Source organism: Hemiscyllium ocellatum, chromosome 3 (genome assembly GCF_020745735.1).
Source record: "Hemiscyllium ocellatum isolate sHemOce1 chromosome 3, sHemOce1.pat.X.cur, whole genome shotgun sequence".
Classification (NCBI taxonomy): domain Eukaryota; kingdom Metazoa; phylum Chordata; class Chondrichthyes; order Orectolobiformes; family Hemiscylliidae; genus Hemiscyllium; species Hemiscyllium ocellatum.
This window is the reverse complement of record NC_083403.1, coordinates 1,195,301-1,216,390: the sequence shown is the minus strand read 5'-3', so window position 1 is coordinate 1,216,390 and position 21,090 is coordinate 1,195,301. Positions and strand designations below refer to the sequence as shown.

Below are 21,090 nucleotides of genomic sequence, written 5' to 3'. Positions count from 1 at the left end.
CCGCCCTGGGAGGAAGTGAAGTCGGAGCGCAGGGGCTGTTGGGAAGGTGGGTGAGTGTTATTTCAGTCAGTGTGTTCTAGGCCCCAGGTCCTACACAGTAGGGCCTCTCTCCCACCCTCCTCCTCTAACCTAAATTCAAAGTCCACAGACTTGCAACAAAACACAGGGGTCGAGGGAAGTTCCTGTTGAGAAAAGAGCGGGTCTTTGGCTCAGGAGTCTTTGACAAAGAAGTTGAGAGAAATAATTAAGCCACAGTTGAAGAGGGTAAAGACATGACTGCCCAGCTGATTCAGTGTACTGCGTGCATGATTCAGTGTACTGCGTGCATGATGGGGGAGGTCAGGGACCTCTTGGAATCTCTTGGAAACCGTAGAGACAGAAGTCACTGCCAGTCCGAGGGGCGGTCAGGTCTGCCAATCAGAAACTGGCATGTGCTTATGTGCTTATCTAAGGATTGTTTAAATCTCCTGAATGTGGCTGAGTTGACTACATTAGCAGGTAGTGCATTCCACGCCCTTACCACTCTCTGCATAAAGACCCTGCCTCTGACATCTGTCTTAAATCTATCACCCCTCAAACTGCAGCTATGCCCCCTCATACACGCTGACATCATCATCCTAGGAAAAAGACTCTCACTGCCTACCCTATCTAATCCTCTGACCATCTTGTATGTCTCCATTAAATCCCCCCTTAACCTTCTTCTCTCCAATGAGAACAGACCCAAGTCTCTCAGCCTTTCCTCATAAGACCTTCCCTCCAGACCAGGCAACATCCTGGTAAATCTCCTCTGCACCTTTTCCAATGCTTCCATATCCTTCCTGAAATATGGCGACCAGAACTGTACACAATATTCCAAGTGTGGCCGCACCAGCATTTTGTATAGTTGCAGCATGACATTGTGGCTCCGGAACTCAATCCCTCTACGAATGAAACCCAACAGCCTTCTTAACAGCACTATCCACCTGGGTGGCAACTTTCAGGGATCTATGTACATGGACTCCAAGTTCCCTCTGCACATCCACACTACCAAGAATCTTTCCATCGACCCAGTACTCTGCCTTCCTGTTATTCTTCCCAAAGGCATCACTTCACATTTAGCTGCATTGAACTCCATTTGCCACCTCTCAGCCCGATTCTGCAGTTTATCCAAGTCCCCCTGCAACCTGTAACATTCTTCCACACTGACCACTACTGCACCGACTTTAGCATTGTCTGCAAATTTACTAATCCATCCACCTATGTTATGCCTGGGCCACGTCATTTATAAAAATGACAGACAGCAGTGGTCCCAAAACAGACCCTTGTGGCACACCACTAGTAACTGGACTCCAGGCTGAATATTTTCCATCGACCACCACTCGCTGCCTCCTTTCAGAAAGCCAGTTTCTAAGCCAAACTGCTAAATCACCCTCAATTCCATGCCTCTGCATTTTCTCCAACAGCCTACCATGTGGAACCTTATCAAAGGCTTTACTGAAGTCCATGTATACCACGTCAACTGCCCTACCCTCACCTACATGCTTGGTCACCTTCTCAAAAACCTCACTGGGGTTTGTGAGACACGACCGGCCCTTGCTGAAACCATGTTGACTATCTCCAATCACATTGTTGCTTGCTAGATGATGATTTGAAGATTGTTTGAATCCTGCTGACAGCACGAGCAATCCTCCTGGAAAGGATGCTGGTCCCATTCCTGTTCAGGTGAAACCGGTCTGCCTTGTACAGGTCCTAGAAATCTTCAGCTCTCCCTCCTGTACCATCTCTCCGGCCACACGGTCAGATTCACTACACATCTCTGGACTCACTTACATATGGCACTGGGAGTAATTCAGAGATTACTACCTTTTTGAGTTCTTTTAATCAATTTTCCAGCTGTCTAAACTCTACTTGCATGACTTCATCCGCTTTTCTACCAATGTCTTTGGTACCAATATGTCCCACAATCTTTGTCTGCTGGTCCTCCTCCCCCTCCCCCTCCCCCTGCAGCTGCTCAGTGGCATCCCTGTCCCATTCACCAGGAAGCAACCTACCATTTTGATGTGATCCATCCCATCCCCAGAACCCTATGTAACACTGGTAATCAGAAATCTATCAATCTTGACCCTAAACATACTCAAAGACTGAGCCTCCACAGCCCTCTGTGCAAGAGAAATCCAAAACATCACAACTCTCTCAGTGAAAACCATTTCTCAAGTTGAACAACAAAGTTATGGTTCATTCTTCAAACCTCTATCGAATACATGCCCAGTTTGTCCAATAGCCCTTCATAAGACTTGGTTCTGGGAAGATGTCTCCTGAACCATTGTGTGGTTTGATACAATGAATGGCTTGTTGGGTCAGCTCAGAGCCAAGTTAAAAATCAACCACACTGCGATGGGTCGAGAGTCACACAGAGGCCAGACCAAGTCAGCTTCTGGGGAACATACAAATTAACTGCAAAAACTCTTTTATGTACATGAAGAGAAAAGATTACCAAAGACACCTGAGGTCCCTGAGAGTCACAATCAAGGGAAAATATACTGGGAGACGTCGAGATGGCAAGGCCAGGATTTATCATCATCCCGAAATGGCCTCGAGAAACTTATTGGCAATGATGTGTTTCAATACTTCAGGGCAATTATGCACCAACCATGTGGCGTGAATCTGGAGACAGTGATGAGACTGACCAGAGAACTAGAAAGGTAGTTACATACAGCCATTGCTTTCAGTGATCCCAGCCATTTTCATACACATTTCTGAATAATATTCAAATTACGCAATTGGTGATTAGCCCAAAAACTAGATGACTATTCCTTCCAAACACATGAGCCCAAACTCACCGACTATCCCTGTCCCACAGCAGCATGCGAATGTGATTCAGGATTGATGCCTGGCCCAATTTCACCTCGATCCCAGACCGACAATCCTCATCAATTGGGTGTCGGCAGAAGCCGTGGTCAAGATCGTAATTCTGCGTGTCACCATCAAGCAAGGCTGCTTTCAGCTCGCCTCCAATAACCTGGGCTCCATATTTCATTGCAGCAATGTTCTCTTCAGGAACTGGGAGAAGAAAAAGATGCCATGGAATAACGAACGTCAGATCATCCACCAAACAAAACCATCCAGGAAAACAGAATCAACTCAACAGGACTTAGGAAGAGACAACGTCAACATCACAAAGCGTCTGTACATATGGACAATGTCCCCGTCCAGTCCCCGTACTCACTCACCGTGTCCCCGTACTCACTCACCGTGTCCCCGTCCAGTCCCCGTACTCACTCACCGTGTCCCGTCCAGTCCCCGTACTCACCCGCCGTGTCCCCGTCCAGTCTCCGTACTCACTCACCGTGTCCCCGTACTCACTCACCGTGTCCCCGTCCAGTCCCCGTACTCACTCACCGTGTCCCGTCCAGTCCCCGTACTCACTCACCGTGTCCCGTCCAGTCCCCGTACTCACTCACTGTGTCCCCGTCCAGTCCCCGTACTCACTCACCGTGTCCCCGTACTCACTCGCCGTGTCCCCGTCCAGTCCCCGTACTCACTCACCGTGTCCCCGTACTCACTCACCGTGTCCCCGTCCAGTCCCCGTACTCACTCACCGTGTCCCGTCCAGTCCCCGTACTCACTCACCGTGTCCCGTCCAGTCCCCGTACTCACTCGCCGTGTCCCCGTCCAGTCCCCGTACTCACTCACCGTGTCCCCGTACTCACTCACCGTGTCCCCGTCCAGTCTCCGTACTCACTCACCGTGTCCCCGTCCAGTCCCCGTACTCACTCACCGTGTCCCCGTACTCACTCGCCGTGTCCCCGTCCAGTCCCCGTACTCACCCGCCGTGTCCCCGTCCAGTCTCCGTACTCACTCACCGTGTCCCCGTCCAGTCTCCGTACTCACTCACCGTGTCCCCGTACTCACTCACCGTGTCCCCGTCCAGTCTCCGTACTCACTCACCGTGTCCCCGTCCAGTCTCCGTACTCACTCACCGTGTCCCGTCCAGTCCCCGTACTCACTCACCGTGTCCCGTCCAGTCCCCGTACTCACTCACCGTGTCCCCGTCCAGTCCCCGTACTCACTCACCGTGTCCCCGTACTCACTCGCCGTGTCCCCGTCCAGTCCCCGTACTCACTCACCGTGTCCCCGTACTCACTCACCGTGTCCCCGTCCAGTCTCCGTACTCACTCACCGTGTCCCCGTCCAGTCCCCGTACTCACTCACCGTGTCCCCGTACTCACTCGCCGTGTCCCCGTCTAGTCCCCGTACTCACTCACCGTGTCCCCGTCCAGTCTCCGTACTCACTCACCGTGTCCCGTCCAGTCCCCGTACTCACTCACCGTGTCCCGTCCAGTCCCCGTACTCACTCACCGTGTCCCCGTCTAGTCCCCGTACTCACTCACCGTGTCCCCGTCCAGTCTCCGTACTCACTCACCGTGTCCCCGTCCAGTCTCCGTACTCACTCGCCGTGTCCCCGTCCAGTCCCCGTACTCACTCGCCGTGTCCCCGCCCAGTCCCCGTACTCACTCACCGTGTCCCCGCCCAGTCTCCGTACTCCCCGTCCAGTCCCCGTACTCACTCACCGTGTCCCCGTCCAGTCCCCGTACTCACTCACCGTGTCCCCGTCCAGTCCCCGTACTCACTCACCGTGTCCCCGCCCAGTCCCCGTACTCACTCACCGTGTCCCCGCCCAGTCCCCGTACTCACTCACCGTGTCCCCGTCCAGTCCCCGTACTCACTCACCGTGTCCCCGTCCAGTCCCCGTACTCACTGAGCGTCTCTCTCTCCAGTGCGTGTACTCACTGAGTGTCTCTCTCTCCCCCACGGGTGTACTCACTGAGTGTCTCTCTCTCTCTCCCACGGGTGTACTCACTGAGCGTCTCTCTCTCTCTCTCTCCCCCACAGGTGTACTCACTGAGCGTCTCTCTCTCTCTCTCTCTCCCACAGGTGTACTCACTGAGCATCTCTCTCTCTCTCTCCCATGGGTGCACTCACTGAGCGTCTCTCTCTCTCCCATGGGTGTACTCACTGAGATTCTCTCTCTCTCCCATGCGTGTACTCACTGAGCGTCTCTCTCTCCCATGGGTGTACTCACTGAGCATCTCTCTCTCCCATGGGGGTACTCACTGAGCATCTCTCTCTCCCATGGGGGTACTCACTGAGCATCTCTCTCTCTCTCCCATGCGTGTACTCACTGAGCGTCTCTCTCTCCCCCATGGGTGTACTCACTGAGCGTCTCTCTCTCTCCCATGCGTGTACTCACTGAGCGTCTCTCTCTCTCCCATGCGTGTAATTACTGAGCGTCTCTCTCTCCAATGCGTGTACTCACTGAGTGTCTCTCTCTCTCTCCCATGCGTGTACTCACTGAGCGTCTCTCTCTCCCATGCGTGTACTCACTGAGCGTCTCTCTCTCTCCCCCATGGGTGTACTCACTGAGCGTCTCTTTCTCTCTCCAGTGCGTGTACTCACTGAGCGTCTCTCTCTCCAGTGCGTGTACTCACTGAGCGTCTCTCTCTCTCACCCATGGATGTACTCACTGAGCGTCTCTTTCTCTCTCTCCCCCATGGATGTACTCACTGAGCGTCTCTCTCTCCACTGCGTGTACTCACTGAGCTTCTCTCTCTCCAGTTCGTGTACTCACTGAGCGTCTCTCTCTCTCCAGTGCGTGTACTCACTGAGCGTCTCTCTCTCCCCCATGGGTGTACTCACTGAGCGTCTCTCTCTCCAATGCGTGTACTCACTGAGCATCCCCCTGTAGTTCAGCTCCATATCACGACTCTCTGACCGAATCTTGATGGCATCCAAAATGGTATCCGCGGACAGCAGACCTGCCGGCCTTACAACATTCAACAGTTCTGTTAAACTCATTAAGGGGAGGCGGACTGCCTTCATAATCTCCTCATGTTTCTCGTTTGGATTGAGTTTACACCAGTCCATTAAAGCCAGGAAAATGTCTTTCTCTGCAGCAGCAAAAGAATCTCGCGAGACAACATTGAGCAGGGCTGCCTGTGGGTAGATACAACTCAAGGTAAATGGACTGGGCATCTCTATCATTTCTATATGGTTGAATAACCTGCTCATTTATCATAATATTAAGTTTGATAAAAAGGCCACTGTTCAAAACAGTTAATAACCACAGAGTAATCTTGCTCAGGTCTCCATATCTATTTTCTTGAAGAAAGTTAGCCTGCAGTGTGGGACTGGCTTCAAATTCACGTGTCAGAGCATCAAGGACCAGGCTGAAACATTTCAGAGGAAACGGAGGTGATTGGGGAGAATGGAAGTGCCAAGGAGCACTGGAATGGACAATAATTCAGCAATACAAGGCATTAGAAGGGAGCACATCTGAGGTGGTCTTCGATGGGTTTGCAGTGAATAGGCTTCAGTCTGTAGTCTGTGATAACTAATGTCGCGGGTGAGTTGCAAATACAATTCAGTGTTGAAGACCTGACAAACTGGCAATAACAGAGAGGGGGTTCAAACAGGATCGAAAAGGAATTTAATATTCCTGTACAGAAAGATTGGAAGAGAAACATGAAGGATACTTATCATTATTGATCAAAGATCTTTTACAACTTTGGACAGATGAGGTAGAGGAAGGAAGAAAGACAATGCGTTGGTCAGAATTAAGGAAGATTCACAGAACTATGATGCTGCTGCGTGTCTATTAGTGTACCAAATAGCAGGAAGGAGATGGAGATGTTGTGGTTCTGTTTGCCGAGCTGGGAATTTGTGTTGCAGACGTTTCGTCCCCTGTCTAGGTGACATCCTCAGTGCTTGGGAGCCTCCTGTGAAGCGCTTCTGTGATGTTTCCTCCGGCATTTATAATGATTTGTATCTGCCGCTTCCGGTTATCAGTTCCAGCTGTCCGCTGCAGTGGCCGGTATATTGGGTGCAGGTCGATGTGCTTATTGATTGAATCTGTGGATGAGTGCCATGCCTCTAGGAATTCCCTGGCTGTTCTCTGTTTGGCTTGTCCTATAATAGTAGTGTTGTCCCAGTCGAATTCATGTTGCTTGTCATCTGCGTGTGTGGCTACTAAGGATAGCTGGTTGTGTCGTTTCGTGGCTAGTTGGTGTTCATGGATGCGGGTCGTTAGCTGTCTTCCTGTTTGTCCTATGTAGTGTTTTGTGCAGTCCTTGCATGGGATTTTGTACACTACATTGGTTTTGCTCATGCTGGGTATCGGATCCTTTGTCCTGGTGAGTTGTTGTCTGAGCGTGGCTGTTAGTTTGTGTGCTGTTATGAGTCCTAGTGGTCGCAGCAGTCTGGCTGTCAGTTCGGAAATGCTCCTGATGTATGGGAGTGTGGCTAGTCCTTTGGGTTGTGGCATGTCCTCGTTCCATTGTCTTTCCCTTAGGCATCTGTTGATGAAATTGCGGGGGTATCCGTTTTTGGCGAATACATTGTATAGGTGTTCTTCTTCCTCTTTTTGCAGTTCTGGTGTACTGCAGTGTGTTGTGGCCCTTTGGAACAGTGTCTTGATGCAACTTCTTTTCTGTGTGTTGGGGTGGTTGCTTGCGTAGTTCAGGACTTGGTCTGTGTGTGTGGCTTTCCTGTATACCTTTGTGGTGAATTCTCCATTCGGTGTTCTCTGTACCATCACGTCTAGGAATGGGAGTTGGTTGTCCTTTTCTTCCTCTCTCGCGAATCAGATTCCTGTGAGTGTGGCGTTGATGATCCAGTGTGTGTTCTCTATTTCTGTGTTTTTAATGATTACAAAGGGGTCATCCACATATCTGACCCAGAGTTTGGGTTGAATTTGCAGTAAGACTGTTTGTTCTAACCTTTGCATTCCCGCTTCTGCTATGAGTCCAGAGATGGGTGAGCCCATGGGGGTGCCGTTGATTTGTTCATATATTTGGTTGTTGAATGTGAAGTGTGTTGTGAGGCACAGGTCCAGTAGTTTGAGTATGCCGTCTTTGTTAATAGGTTCAGCGTCCTGTTGTCTGTTCTGTATGTCCAGCAGGTTGGCTATTGTTTCTCTGGCTAGGGTTTTGTCGATAGAGGTGAACAGTGCCGTTACATCGAATGAGACCATAGTTTCTTCCTTGTCTATGTGTATATTTCTGATGATGTCCAAGAATTCCTGTGTTGACTGTATAGAGTGTCTGGATCCACTGATCAGGTGTTTCAGTTTCTGCTGTAGTTCTTTAGCCAGTTTGTGTGATGGTGTCCCTGGTAGTGATACTATGGGTCTGAGTGGGATGTCTGGTTTGTGTACTTTAGGTAGTCCATAAAGTACACACCACCCCCAGATTCTATGGACTACCTAAAGTACACAAACCAGACATCCCACTCAGACCCATAGTATCACTACCAGGGACACCATCACACAAACTGGCTAAAGAACTACAGCAGAAACTGAAACACCTGATCAGTGGATCCAGACACTCTATACAGTCAACACAGGAATTCTTGGACATCATCAGAAATATACACATAGACAAGGAAGAAACTATGGTCTCATTCGATGTAACGGCACTGTTCACCTCTATCGACAAAACCCTAGCCAGAGAAACAATAGCCAACCTGCTGGACATACAGAACAGACAACAGGACGCTGAACCTATTAACAAAGACGGCATACTCAAACTACTGGACCTGTGCCTCACAACACACTTCACATTCAACAACCAAATATATGAACAAATCAACGGCACCCCCATGGGCTCACCCATCTCTGGACTCATAGCAGAAGCGGGAATGCAAAGGTTAGAACAAACAGTCTTACTGCAAATTCAACCCAAACTCTGGGTCAGATATGTGGATGACCCCTTTGTAATCATTAAAAACACAGAAATAGAGAACACACACTGGATCATCAACGCCACACTCACAGGAATCTGATTCGCGAGAGAGGAAGAAAAGGACAACCAACTCCCATTCCTAGACGTGATGGTACAGAGAACACCGAATGGAGAATTCACCACAAAGGTATACAGGAAAGCCACACACACAGACCAAGTCCTGAACTACGCAAGCAACCACCCCAACACACAGAAAAGAAGTTGCATCAAGACACTGTTCCAAAGGGCCACAACACACTGCAGTACACCAGAACTGCAAAAAGAGGAAGAAGAACACCTATACAATGTATTCGCCAAAAACGGATACCCCCGCAATTTCATCAACAGATGCCTAAGGGAAAGACAATGGAACGAGGACATGCCACAACCCAAAGGACTAGCCACACTCCCATACATCAGGAGCATTTCCGAACTGACAGCCAGACTGCTGCGACCACTAGGACTCATAACAGCACACAAACTAACAGCCACGCTCAGACAACAACTCACCAGGACAAAGGATCCGATACCCAGCATGAGCAAAACCAATGTAGTGTACAAAATCCCATGCAAGGACTGCACAAAACACTACATAGGACAAACAGGAAGACAGCTAACGACCCGCATCCATGAACACCAACTAGCCACGAAACGACACGACCAGCTATCCTTAGTAGCCACACACGCAGATGACAAGCAACATGAATTCGACTGGGACAACACTACTATTATAGGACAAGCCAAACAGAGAACAGCCAGGGAATTCCTAGAGGCATGGCACTCATCCACAGATTCAATCAATAAGCACATCGACCTGCACCCAATATACCGGCCACTGCAGCGGACAGCTGGAACTGACAACCGGAAGCGGCAGGTACAAATCACTATAAACGCCGGAGGAAACATCACAGAAGCGCTTCACAGGAGGCTTCCAAGCACTGAGGATGTCACCTAGACAGGGGACGAAACATCTGCAACACAAATTCCCAGCTCGGCGAATAGAACCACAACAACGAGCACCCGAGCTACAAATCTTCTCACAAACTTTGAAGGAGATGGAGAAGCAAACTGGTCAGTAAAATAAGGAAGAATACAAGAATGCCAATTCAATTGAGCAGAAAGAGGGGGAAGCAGCAAAAGGATAGATAGAGAGGGAAGTTCTCGTCTGACAGTGGCAGTCTCTGGCATCTGGCATCTGATTAGGAAAACAAACCAAACAATGATCCCACAGGAAAGTGGTGGGTTGATTGGTTTGGAATGTTTAAAAAAATTACGATTAACTGAGAAACAACAGGAATTAGTGAAAGTTAGGGCCAATATAACAGAATAATTTGAGTAGGAGTGGGACCAGCATCCTTTCAGGGAAGTCTTCAAGCGCTGTGGGGAGGTTTCCACTAACTTGGCAGGAGTAAGGAACACCCAGAGATTCAGCTCAGAAGGGGGAGTTAGAAGAGACAGCAATTGAGTTGGGAAGGCATAGAAATTATAGGCCAGTTAAGGCACAAGGGAGTTTGACAAGATCAGGAGATGTTTATTCTAATGCAAGGAACCTGACAAATAAGGCAGATGAGTTGAGAGCACAAATTAACTCATGGGAATATGATGGTATTGTTGTAACTGAGACATGGTTACGATTGGCAGGATATAGGGTCTTCAGTGGAGACAGGGAAGGAGGTAAAAGAGGAGGGTGTGTCACAATATTGATCAATTTCAGCCGTAACAAGGGATGACATGGAATGATAAAGTCGAGAAAAGGCCCTTCAGCTCACTGAATCTGGACCATCAAAACACACAAAACCTACACTCGTCCCACTTTCCAGCTTCGGATGTTATGAAACTTCAAGTGCTCATTCAAATATTTTTTCAAGTTTGTGATGTTCCCTGTTCCCACTCCCCTCCCAGGCAGCACATTCCTGACCCCTACCGCCTGGGTGATAACATTTATCCTCAACTCCCCTCGAAACCTTCTTTCCTTTCGCTCACTGTTATGGACCCTTCAACTATGGTGAACTGCCGTTTACTATTCACCCTGTCTACATCTCTCATCATCTTATACAGCTCTCTGAGGGGCCCCGTCAACATTCCCCTCTGCAAAGAAAACATCCCAAACTGATCCAGCCACTCCTTGTAGTTCAGGTGCTCCATCCCAGGCAGTATCCTGGTGAAGCCCACTCCAGTGCAGTCACATCTTTCCTATAGCAGTGATCAGATCTGCATACAGCACTCCAGCTGTGGCAGAACCAAATCCAGTACAGCTCCAAAATAAACTCACTGTTCTTAGAATCAATGCTGCGACTGATAAAGGCAGTGCCCTATATACCTTCTCAACTCCCATATTAACATCTTCTGCCACCTTCAGGGATCAGTGAACAAAGACACCGAGATCCTTTTATTCCTCTGAGCTTGCTCATGTCCTGAGTGAATTCTGCTTTCTCTATCGCCTCACAGTAATCAGGGTCAAATTCCATCTGCCACTGAGCTGCCTATCCACCAATCGGTGTATATCCTCCATAGCCTTTCTCCTTAGTGCCAACCACCTGGCCAGTTTTGGTGTAATCCACACACTCACTTATCATTCTCCCCACATTTACAAAGAACAAGAACAAAGAACATTTACAGCCCAGGTACAGGCCCTTCAGCCCTTCAAGCCTGAGCCGATCCAAATGTATTGTCTAAACCTGTCGGTCAATTCCTAAGCATCTGTATCCCTCTGCTCCCACCTACTCCTGCATCTGTCCAGACGCATAGAACATAGAAAAATACAGCGCAGTACAGGCCCTTCGGCCCTTGATGTTGCGCCGATTCTAGCCCACTACCCTCCATGTGCCTATCCAATGCCACTTTAAATGCCCATAAAGAGGGAGAGTCCACCACTGCTACTGGCAGGGCATTCCATGAACTCACGACTCGCTGAGTAAAGAATCTACCCCTAATATCTGTCCTATACCTACCACCCCATAATTTAAAGCTATGCCTCCTCATAATAGCTGACTCCATACGTGGAAAAAGGTTCTCATGGTCAACCCTATCTAAACCCCTAATCATCTTGTACACCTCTATCTTATACAACTGCAACATGACCTCAGGACTCCGGAACTCAATTCCTCTACCAATAAAAGCCCAGTACACCATATGCCTTCCTCACAGCACTATTTACCTGGGTGGCAACTTTCAGAGATCTGTGTACATGGACACCAAGATCCCTCTGCTCATCCACACTACCAAGTATCCGACCATTAGCCCAGTACCCCATCTTCTTGTTACTCCTACCAAAGTGAATCACTTCACACTTACCTACATTGAACTCCATTTGCCACCTTTCTGCCCAGCTCTGCAGCTTATCTATATCCCGCTGTAACCTGCCACATCCTTCCTCACTGTCAACAACTCCACCGACTTTCGTATCATCCGCAAACTTGCTCACCCAACCTTCTAGCCCCTCCTCCAGGTCATTTATAAAAATGACAAACAGCAATGGTCCCAAAACAGATCCTTGCAGAACACTGCTAGTAACTGCACTCCAAGATGAACCTTTACCATCAACTACTACTCTCTGTCTTCTTCCAGCCAGACAATTCCTAATCCAAACCTCCAACTCACCCTCAATGCCATACCTCCATATTTTTTGCAGTAGCCTACCATGGGAAACCTTATCAAACGCCTTACTAAAATCCATATACACCACATCTACCGCTTTACCCTCGTCCACCTCCTTAGTCACCTTCTCAAAGAATTCAATAAGGTTTGTGAGGCACGACCTGCCCTTCACAAAACCATGCTGACTGTCCTTGATCACATTATTCCTATCCAGATGTTCATAAATCCTACCCCTTACAATCTTAAATGAATCTACCATGCCTGCCTCTACCACCTCTGCTGGCAATGCGTTCCAGACGCCCACCACCCTCTGTGTGAAGTACTTACCGCGTGTATCCCCCTTAAACTTTCCACCTCTCACCTTGAAAGCGTGACCTCTCGTTATGGATTCCTTCTCCCTGGGAAAAAGCTTATCTCTATCCACCCTGTCTATACCCTTCAGGATTTTGTAAACCTCACTCAGGTCCCCCCTCAATCTCCTTTTTTCTAATGAAAATAATCCTAACCTACTCACCCTCTCTTCATAGCTAGCACCTTCCATAACAGGCAATATCCTCGTAAACCTTCTCTGCACCCTCTCCAAAGCGTCCACATTCTATTGGTAATGTGGCGACCAGAACTGTAACAGTATTCAAAATGCGGCCGAACCAATGTCTTGTACAATTTTAACATGACCTGCCCAGCTCTTATACTCAATATCCCGTCCAATGAAGGCAAGCACACCATCTGCCTTCTTGACCACTCTATCCACCTGTGCAGCAACCTTCAGGGTACAATGGACCTGCACTCCCAGACCTCTCTGCTCATCAACTTTTCCCAAGGCTCTTCATTTCATTGTATAATTCACTCGAGAATTAGATTTTCCTAAATACATCACCTCACATTTGACTGGATTGAACTCCATCCGCCACTTTTCCACCCAACTCTCCAGTCTATCTATATCCTCCTGTATTCTCTGACAGTCCCTTATGCTTTCTGCTACTCCACCAATCTTCAAGTCATCTGCAAACTTGCTGTTCATACCAACAGTGCCCTCTTCCAGATCATTTATGTATATCACAACAACAGTAGCCCCAACACCGACCTCTGTGGAACACCACTGGTCACCTTTCTCCATTTTGAGATACTCCCTTCAACTACTACTCCCTGTCTTCTGTTGCTCAACCAGTTATTTATCCACCTCGCTAGAACACCCTGCACACCATGTGATTTCACTTTCTTCATTAGTCTACCATCAACAGCCCTTCCTTCATCTATCAACTTCTTCCCTAAGGTGTTTCTATATCACATAACTAATAATGCATCCAGTACTGATCCTTGCAGTATGTTACTGGAATCCAGTCACGCTAATAGCCTTCTACCACCACCCTCTGTCCCCTGCCATTAGACCAATTTTGGATCCAAGGTGAAAAGTGATTGTGAATTGCACATTATCAGTTTCCCTCATGGGACCTTGTTAAAGGCCCTTATGAAATCTATATAAACTACATCAATTGCTCTATCCTCATCGATGTGCTTTGTCACCTTGAGAACTTCAACCAGATTTAAAGTCATACAGTCATAAAATATACAAAAAGGTCCTTCAGCCCACCATGTCTATGTTGACCAACAAGCACAAAACTACACTAATCCCATTTAACTGCACTTAATCCACAGTCTCCTATGCCCTGGCATTTGATGTACTCTCCAAGATACTTGTTAAATGTGGCCAGAGTACCTGCCTCCACCACCCACAAACAGCGCTTTCCATATTTCCTCAACATGTCCCAAAACACTTTTCTTTAGATCTCCCTAAACCCTTACTTAGAAGACAGAACATCACTGTGCAGTACAGGCCCTTCAGCCTCGATGCTGCACCAAGCTGTGGAACCAATCTGAAGCCCATCTATCCTACACTATTCCATTCTCGTCCATATGCCTATCCAATGACTGTTCAAATGCCCTTAAAGTTGGCGAGTCCACTGTTGCAAGCATGGCATTCCATGCCCCTACTACTCTCGGATTAAAGAAACTACCTCTGACATCTGTCCTAAATCTATCACCCCTCAATTTAAAGCTATGGCCCTTCATGCTAACCATCACCATTCGAGGAAAAAGGCTCTCCCTGTCCACCCTATCTAACCCTCTGATTATCTTATATGCCCCAATTAAATCACCTCTCAACCTTCTTCTCTCGAACAGAATAAGCCTCAAGTCCCTCAGCCTTTCCTCAAAAGACCTTACTTCCATACCAGGCAGTATCCTAGGAAATGTCCTCTGAACCCTTTCCAAAGCTTCCATATCCTTCCTATAATGCGGTGACAGAACTGTACACAATACTTCAGGTGTGGCCGAGTTTTGTACAGCTGCAGCATGATCTCATCACTCCAAAACACAGTCTCTCTACCAATAAAAGCTAACACACTGTACACCTTCTTAACAACCCTATCAACCAGGGTGGCAACTTTCAGGGATCTGTGCACATAGACACTGAGATCTCGCTATTCATCTACATTACCATTAGCCCAATACCCTTTATTCATGTTACTCCTTCCAAAGAGAATCACCTCACACTTTTCTGCATTAAACTCCATTTGCCACCTCTCAGCCCAGCTCTGCAACTTATCTATGTCCCTCTGTAACCTGCAACATCCTTCAGCACTGTCCACAGCTCCACCGAACCTTAGTGTCATCCGCAAATTTACTAACCCATCCTTCTATGCCCTTATCCAGGCCATTTATATAAACAGTGGACCCAAAACAGATCCTTGCGGTAGCCAACTAGTAACTGAACTCCAACTATGGATATTTCCCATCAACCACCAACCTGTTTTCTTTCTTAGATTAGACTTACAGAGTGGAAACAGGCCCTTCGGCCCAACAAGTCCACACCGACCCGCCGAAGCGAAACCCACCCATACCCCTACATTTACTCCTTACCTAACACTACGGGCAATTTAGCATGGCCAATTCACCTGACCCGCACATCTTTGGACTGTGGGAGGAAACCGGAGCACCCAGAGGAAACCCACGCAGACACGGGGAGAACGTGCAAACTCCACACAGTCAGTCACCTGAGTCGGGAATTGAACCCGGGTCTCAGGTGCTGTGAGGCAGCAGTGCTAACCACTGTGCCACCGTGCCGTTCAGCGAGTTTCTGACCCAAACCACTAGATGACCCTCAATCCCGTGCCTTTGTATCCCATGGGGAACCTTATCAAATGCCTTACTGAAATCCATGCACATCACACCAACCATTTTACCCTCATCCACCTATTTGTCACCTTCTCAAAGAACTCAATGAGATAACTCATAATTCTGAAACCGGATCGAGGTGTATGAGATGACGAGAGGCATAGACAGAGTGGATCGCCAGAGACTTTTTCCCAGGGCCGGTATGGCTATCCATATGGGGCATAATTTTATGGAGACTGGAGGAAGGTTTAGGGAAGATGTCAGAGGTAAGTTCTTTACACAGAGTGGTGGTAGCAGAGTCACATACATTAGGGACATCTAAGCAACTCTTGGATAGGCACATGGATGATAGTGAAATGATGGGTATGTCTGTTAGTTTGACCTTAATGTCGGATAAAAGACCAGAACAACATTGAGGGCTGAAAGAGCTGTGCTGTACTGTTCTGTGCTCAATCAGATCCCCCCCCCCTCCGCCTCCTCTCTCAAAGAAAAACAAATGCAGCCTGCCCAGTTACTCCTCTTAACTGATACTATCCATCCCAGGCAACATCTTCTCTGCACCCTGTCCAGTCTAATCACCTTCTTCCAATAATGTGGCCTAACTAGAACCACACACATCTGTGGCCTAACCAATGCATTAGGAGGTTGCAACAAAATTCCCTGTACCTCTACTCGACACCCCGACTTGGAGGCAAACATCTTATATGCGTTGCGCACCACCCTGTCTACCTATGCTGAGACCTTCAGGGATCAACAGGCTTTTTCTCCAAGGTCCCTTTGTTCCTCAGTATTTCCTAGGAACTAGTCATTCATTGTGCAAATCCTTCCTTGATTTGACCTCCCAAAATGCATCACCTTAAACTTATCAGGATTAAATTTCTTCTGCCATTGCTCTGCCCAATGTATCAATTTGATCAACATCAGACTGTAGCCTGAGATCATCCTCCTCACCAACAACGCCAGTTTTTGTGTCGTCTGTAAACTTATTTATTCCTGTCCCACGTACTTTACAATGAAAAGTAGTGCCTTACAGGCTTTGCAGCGAGGGCTCCAGCACCAATCGTTGTAGTCAACTGCGGTCTCCATTCCAAAACGCATCCTTCCACCACTACCCTCTGCCTCCTACAATTAAGCTAGTTCTGCATCCATCTCACCAGCTCACTATGATACCATGTGACTTCACCTTTTGTACCAGTCTGCCTTGACTGGACCTTGTCAATGGCTTTACTGAAGTCCATGTAGACAACATCAACTGCTTCTCCCTCACCAATCATCTTCATCATCTCCCCAAAAACTTCGATTAAGTTAGTTAGGCACAACCTCCTCTGCACAAAACTATACTGAAAGTCCATTTGCTTCTTAGTGCCTGCTGGCTGTTCACCCTCCCTCTTCAGAATGCTCGGAGACATCCCTGACGCTGGCACCAGTGAGGCAACATACCATTTGAGAATCTCATTTGAAGTTACAGAATTGCCTGTCAGTTCCCCTATCACTTGAGCTCTGCCAGTCTTTTCCCTCCCCTGCTATGCAGCAGAGCCAACAAACTTGGCTGTTTACTGCCTTCCACTGAGATATCCCCCCCACCCTGCTCCAAACAGTATCCAACACGATATATCTGCTTGTGAATAGATCTGCCACAGGGATATCCATGAGGCTGAGAATATCTGTAAAGCATGTTTAACAAGCTGCCCACACCTACTAGTCTTCCTTATGGTGTGAGCAGCTTGTTAAACATGCTTTACAGATATTCTCAGCCTCATGGATAGCCCAAAGTGAGTCCCTCTACAGTTAAGGTGCACCATGCAGTCAATCCAGGGCTGCACCTCCAGTATGTGAAGTGTCACTAGAAATGTCCCTGATTTCCCACATACTGCCAAAGGAGCATTCTCCGGGGCCAGAGATCTCCTGCCATCATGATCATTTCCTCCCTCTGAGAAAACCATGCTGACTCTCCCTGATCAACGCTTGCCTCTCCAAATGGGGATTAAGTTTCCCCTCCAGAATGTCGTCCATGTGTTTCCTTAGCATTGATGTGAGACTAACTGGTCTGCAGTTTCCTGGTTCATTTTTACCACTCTCCTTGAAAAGTAGAGACACATTCGCAGTGTGACCTCTAGACATCTGAGAAGGCTTCTCGAATGAAGCCATATGGGTAGCAATGACATCACTGGCAATGTTTATATCGGCCCCCTAACAGTCTGTGAAACATAGAAGAACAGAGACATGGGAACATTCCAGAGAATTGTAAAGTAATAGGTTAGTAATTGTGGGAGCTTTCAGCTTCCCCAACGTAAACTTAGATAGTCAAAGCGTGAAAGGTTTTAAGAGGGAATAGAATTCGTAAAATACACCCATGTGATTCATAGAACATCGAACATTCCAGCGCAGTACAGGCCCTTGAGCGCTCGATGTTGTGCCGACCTGTGGAATAATCGGAAGCCCATCTATCCTACACTGTTCCGTTCTCATCCACATGTTTACCCAATGACCATTTAAATGCCCTTAAGGTTGGCGAGTCTACTACTGGTGCAGGCAGTGTGTTCCATGCCCCGACTACTGTCCGAGTAAAGGAACTACCCCTGACATCTGTCCTATATCCATCACCCCTCAATTTAAAGCTCTGTCCCCTCGTGCTAGCCATCACCATCCAAGGAAAAGGCTCTCACCGTCCACCCTATCTAACCCTCTGATTATCTTATATGTCTCAATTAAATCATCTCTCAACCTTCTTCTCTCTAATGTTAAGGTGTGCAAAAATAAAATCAGGGTAATTACACTGGGGGGTTTCAACTACCCGAATATTAATTGGGAAAGTCATAGGATAAAGGGTTTAAGAGGGCAAACATTTTCTGAAACGACACAGGAGAGCTTCTTTCGTCGACAAGGTACAGTATAATGCTGGGCCTAATTCTGAGGAATGAAGAGGTGGCAGTGGGATAGCGTTTTAAAGATCGTGACCACAAAACTGCATGTTTTTAAGTATGTTATAGAAAAAGAGAAAGATAGTCTCCAAACAAAGGGATTTAGATTGGGGGAAGGCAGATTTGATTAAAATAGGGGAGGATCTAGCTAAAGTAGACTGAGAATAGCCACTTGAGAGTAAATCTACAGAACTAGGGGAAGCATTCAAAAAGTTACTAGGGGGAGTACAGGCCAAACATGTTCCCTTTAGAGTGAAATGTGGATGCAACAAGCCCAGAGAACCCTGGATGTTCAGGGATAGACAATAGACATTAGGTGCAGGAGTAGGCCATTCTGCCCTTCGAGCCAGCACCACCATTCAATGTGATCATCCTCAATCAGTATCCTGTTCCTGCCTTATCTCCATAATCCTTGATCCCACTATCCTTAAGAGCTCTATTCAACTCTTTCTTGAAAGTATCCAGAGACTGGGCCTCCACTGCCCTCTGGGGCAGAACATTCCACACACACACCCACCACTCTCTGGGTGAAGAAGTTTCTCCTCATCTCTGTCCTAAATGGTCTACCCCGTATTTTTAAACTGTGTCCTCTGGTTCAGCACTCCACTATCAACGGAAACATGTTTCCTGCTGCCAGAGAGTCCAATCCTTTAATAATCTTATACGTCTCAATCAGATCCCCTCTCAGTCTTCTAAACTCAAGGGTATACAAGCCCAGTCGCTCCAGTAAGGTAATCCCTCCATTCCAGGAATTGACCTCGTGAACCTACGCTACACTCCCTCAATAGCCAGAATGTCTTTCCTCAAATTCAGAGACCAGAACTGCCAACAGTACTCCAGGTGTGGTCTTACCAGGGCCCTGTACAGCTGCAGAAGAACCTCTTTGCTTCTATACTCCATCCCTCTTGTTATGAAGGCCAGCATGCTATTAGCCTTCTTCTCTACCTGCTGTACCTGCATGCTTACCTTCATTGACTGGTGTACAAGAACACCCAGATCTCTCTGTACTGCCCCTTTACCTAACTTGACTCCATTTAGGTAGTAATCTGCCTTCCTGTTCTTGCCACCAAAGTGGATAACCATACATTTATCCACATTAAACTGCATCTGCCATGCATCTGACCACTCATCTAACCTGTCCAGGTCACCCTGTATCCAGGACTGGCTCAGAAAGAACATAGAGATGTATACCAGGCACAAAGGAAGCCTTTCCTTGATTAGCTACTTTACTGAGAGGGGATACTTGGTAAGGCCAGGGGGGATGTTCAGACTACGTGGATTCCAAAACAAGTCCTCAATGGTAACATAAATTTGGATAATATCAAAACATGTCCTCAATGGCAAGACATACAGTGGAACCTCGATTATCCAAACATGGGCAGGCACTATTTTGTGCGGATAATCGATAATTTGGTTAATCGATTAACTGCCTTTCTTCTGGGCTTGGAGTTTTCGACTCTGCGCCCCGTTCAGGAGACTGCAGCAGCACATAGCGCGTGAGACTCCGACCCCAACACGGCCCCCAACCCCATCCAAAACAGACCCCCCCGCCCCTGACCAACACTGCCCCCTGACCCCGACCAACACAGCTCCCCGGCACCTCCCGCCCCCGTCCAACACTGCCCCCTGACCCTGACCAACTGCTCCACGACACCCCCGCCCCCCCGACCAACATCGCCCCCTGACCCTGACCAACACCCCCCCTGACCCCGACCAACACCCCCCCTGACCCCGACCAACACCGCCCCCCGACACCCCCAACCCCTGACCCCAACCAACACCGCTCCCCGACACCCCCGCCCTCATCCAACACTGCTCCCCGACCCCATCCAACACCGCCCCCCGACCCTCATGCCCCCCGCCCCTGACCAACACCACTCCCCAACACCCCCGACCCTGTCCAACACCGCTCCCCGACACCTCCGCACCCCGACCCCATCAAACACCGTCCCGACACCCCCGACCCTGACCCCAACACCGCTCCCCGACACCCCCGACCCTGTCCAACACCGCTCCCCGACACCCCCGACCCTGACCCCAACACCGCTCCCCGACACCCCCAACCCCGTGTAACACCATCCCCCAACACTTCCTGACACCTGACCCCGTCCAACACTGCTCCCCCACACCGCCACCCCCCACCCCCGTACCACACCACCCCCCAACAGCCCCCGACCCCGACCAACACTGCTCCCTGACACACCCTGACCCCTGACCCTGTCCAACACCGCCCGACACCTCCCAACGCCTGACCTTGTCCAACACCGACCCCCGACACCGCACGCCCTCTGACCCCGTCCAATACCGCTCCCCAACACCGCACGCCCTCTGACCCCGTCCAACACCGCTCCCCGACACCCCCACCCCCGACCCTGTCCAACATCGTCCCCCAACATGCCCCGTGTCCTAACCCCGTCCGACATTGCTCCCCAACACTTCCGACCCCTGACCCTTGTCCAACACCGTTTCTTGACACCCCTGACCCATGACCCTGACCAACAACGCTCCCTGACACCCCTCCCCAACCAACACTGCCCCCAACACCCCACCGCCCCCGAACCCCGTCCAACACCGCCCCTCTGAACTAGTCTGACACTGTTCCCCCACTCCCCAACTCGTCCGTCTCCACCCTCAACAACGCC

General features: G+C 48.8%; 1 protein-coding gene across 2 annotated transcripts in view; it reads right to left on the bottom strand.

The window, feature by feature from the left end:
- Window positions 1-21,090, bottom strand: part of btbd9 (BTB (POZ) domain containing 9) — a 183,095-nt gene that overhangs the window by 134,081 nt on the left and 27,924 nt on the right. For both annotated transcript variants that reach the window (XM_060855349.1, XM_060855358.1), the window contains exons 4-5: window positions 5,709-5,973; window positions 2,820-3,039 (exon numbers count right to left, since the gene is read on the bottom strand). In XM_060855349.1, coding sequence (XP_060711332.1) covers window positions 2,820-3,039; window positions 5,709-5,973 — 485 coding nt within the window. The remainder of the gene's footprint in view (window positions 1-2,819; window positions 3,040-5,708; window positions 5,974-21,090) is intronic.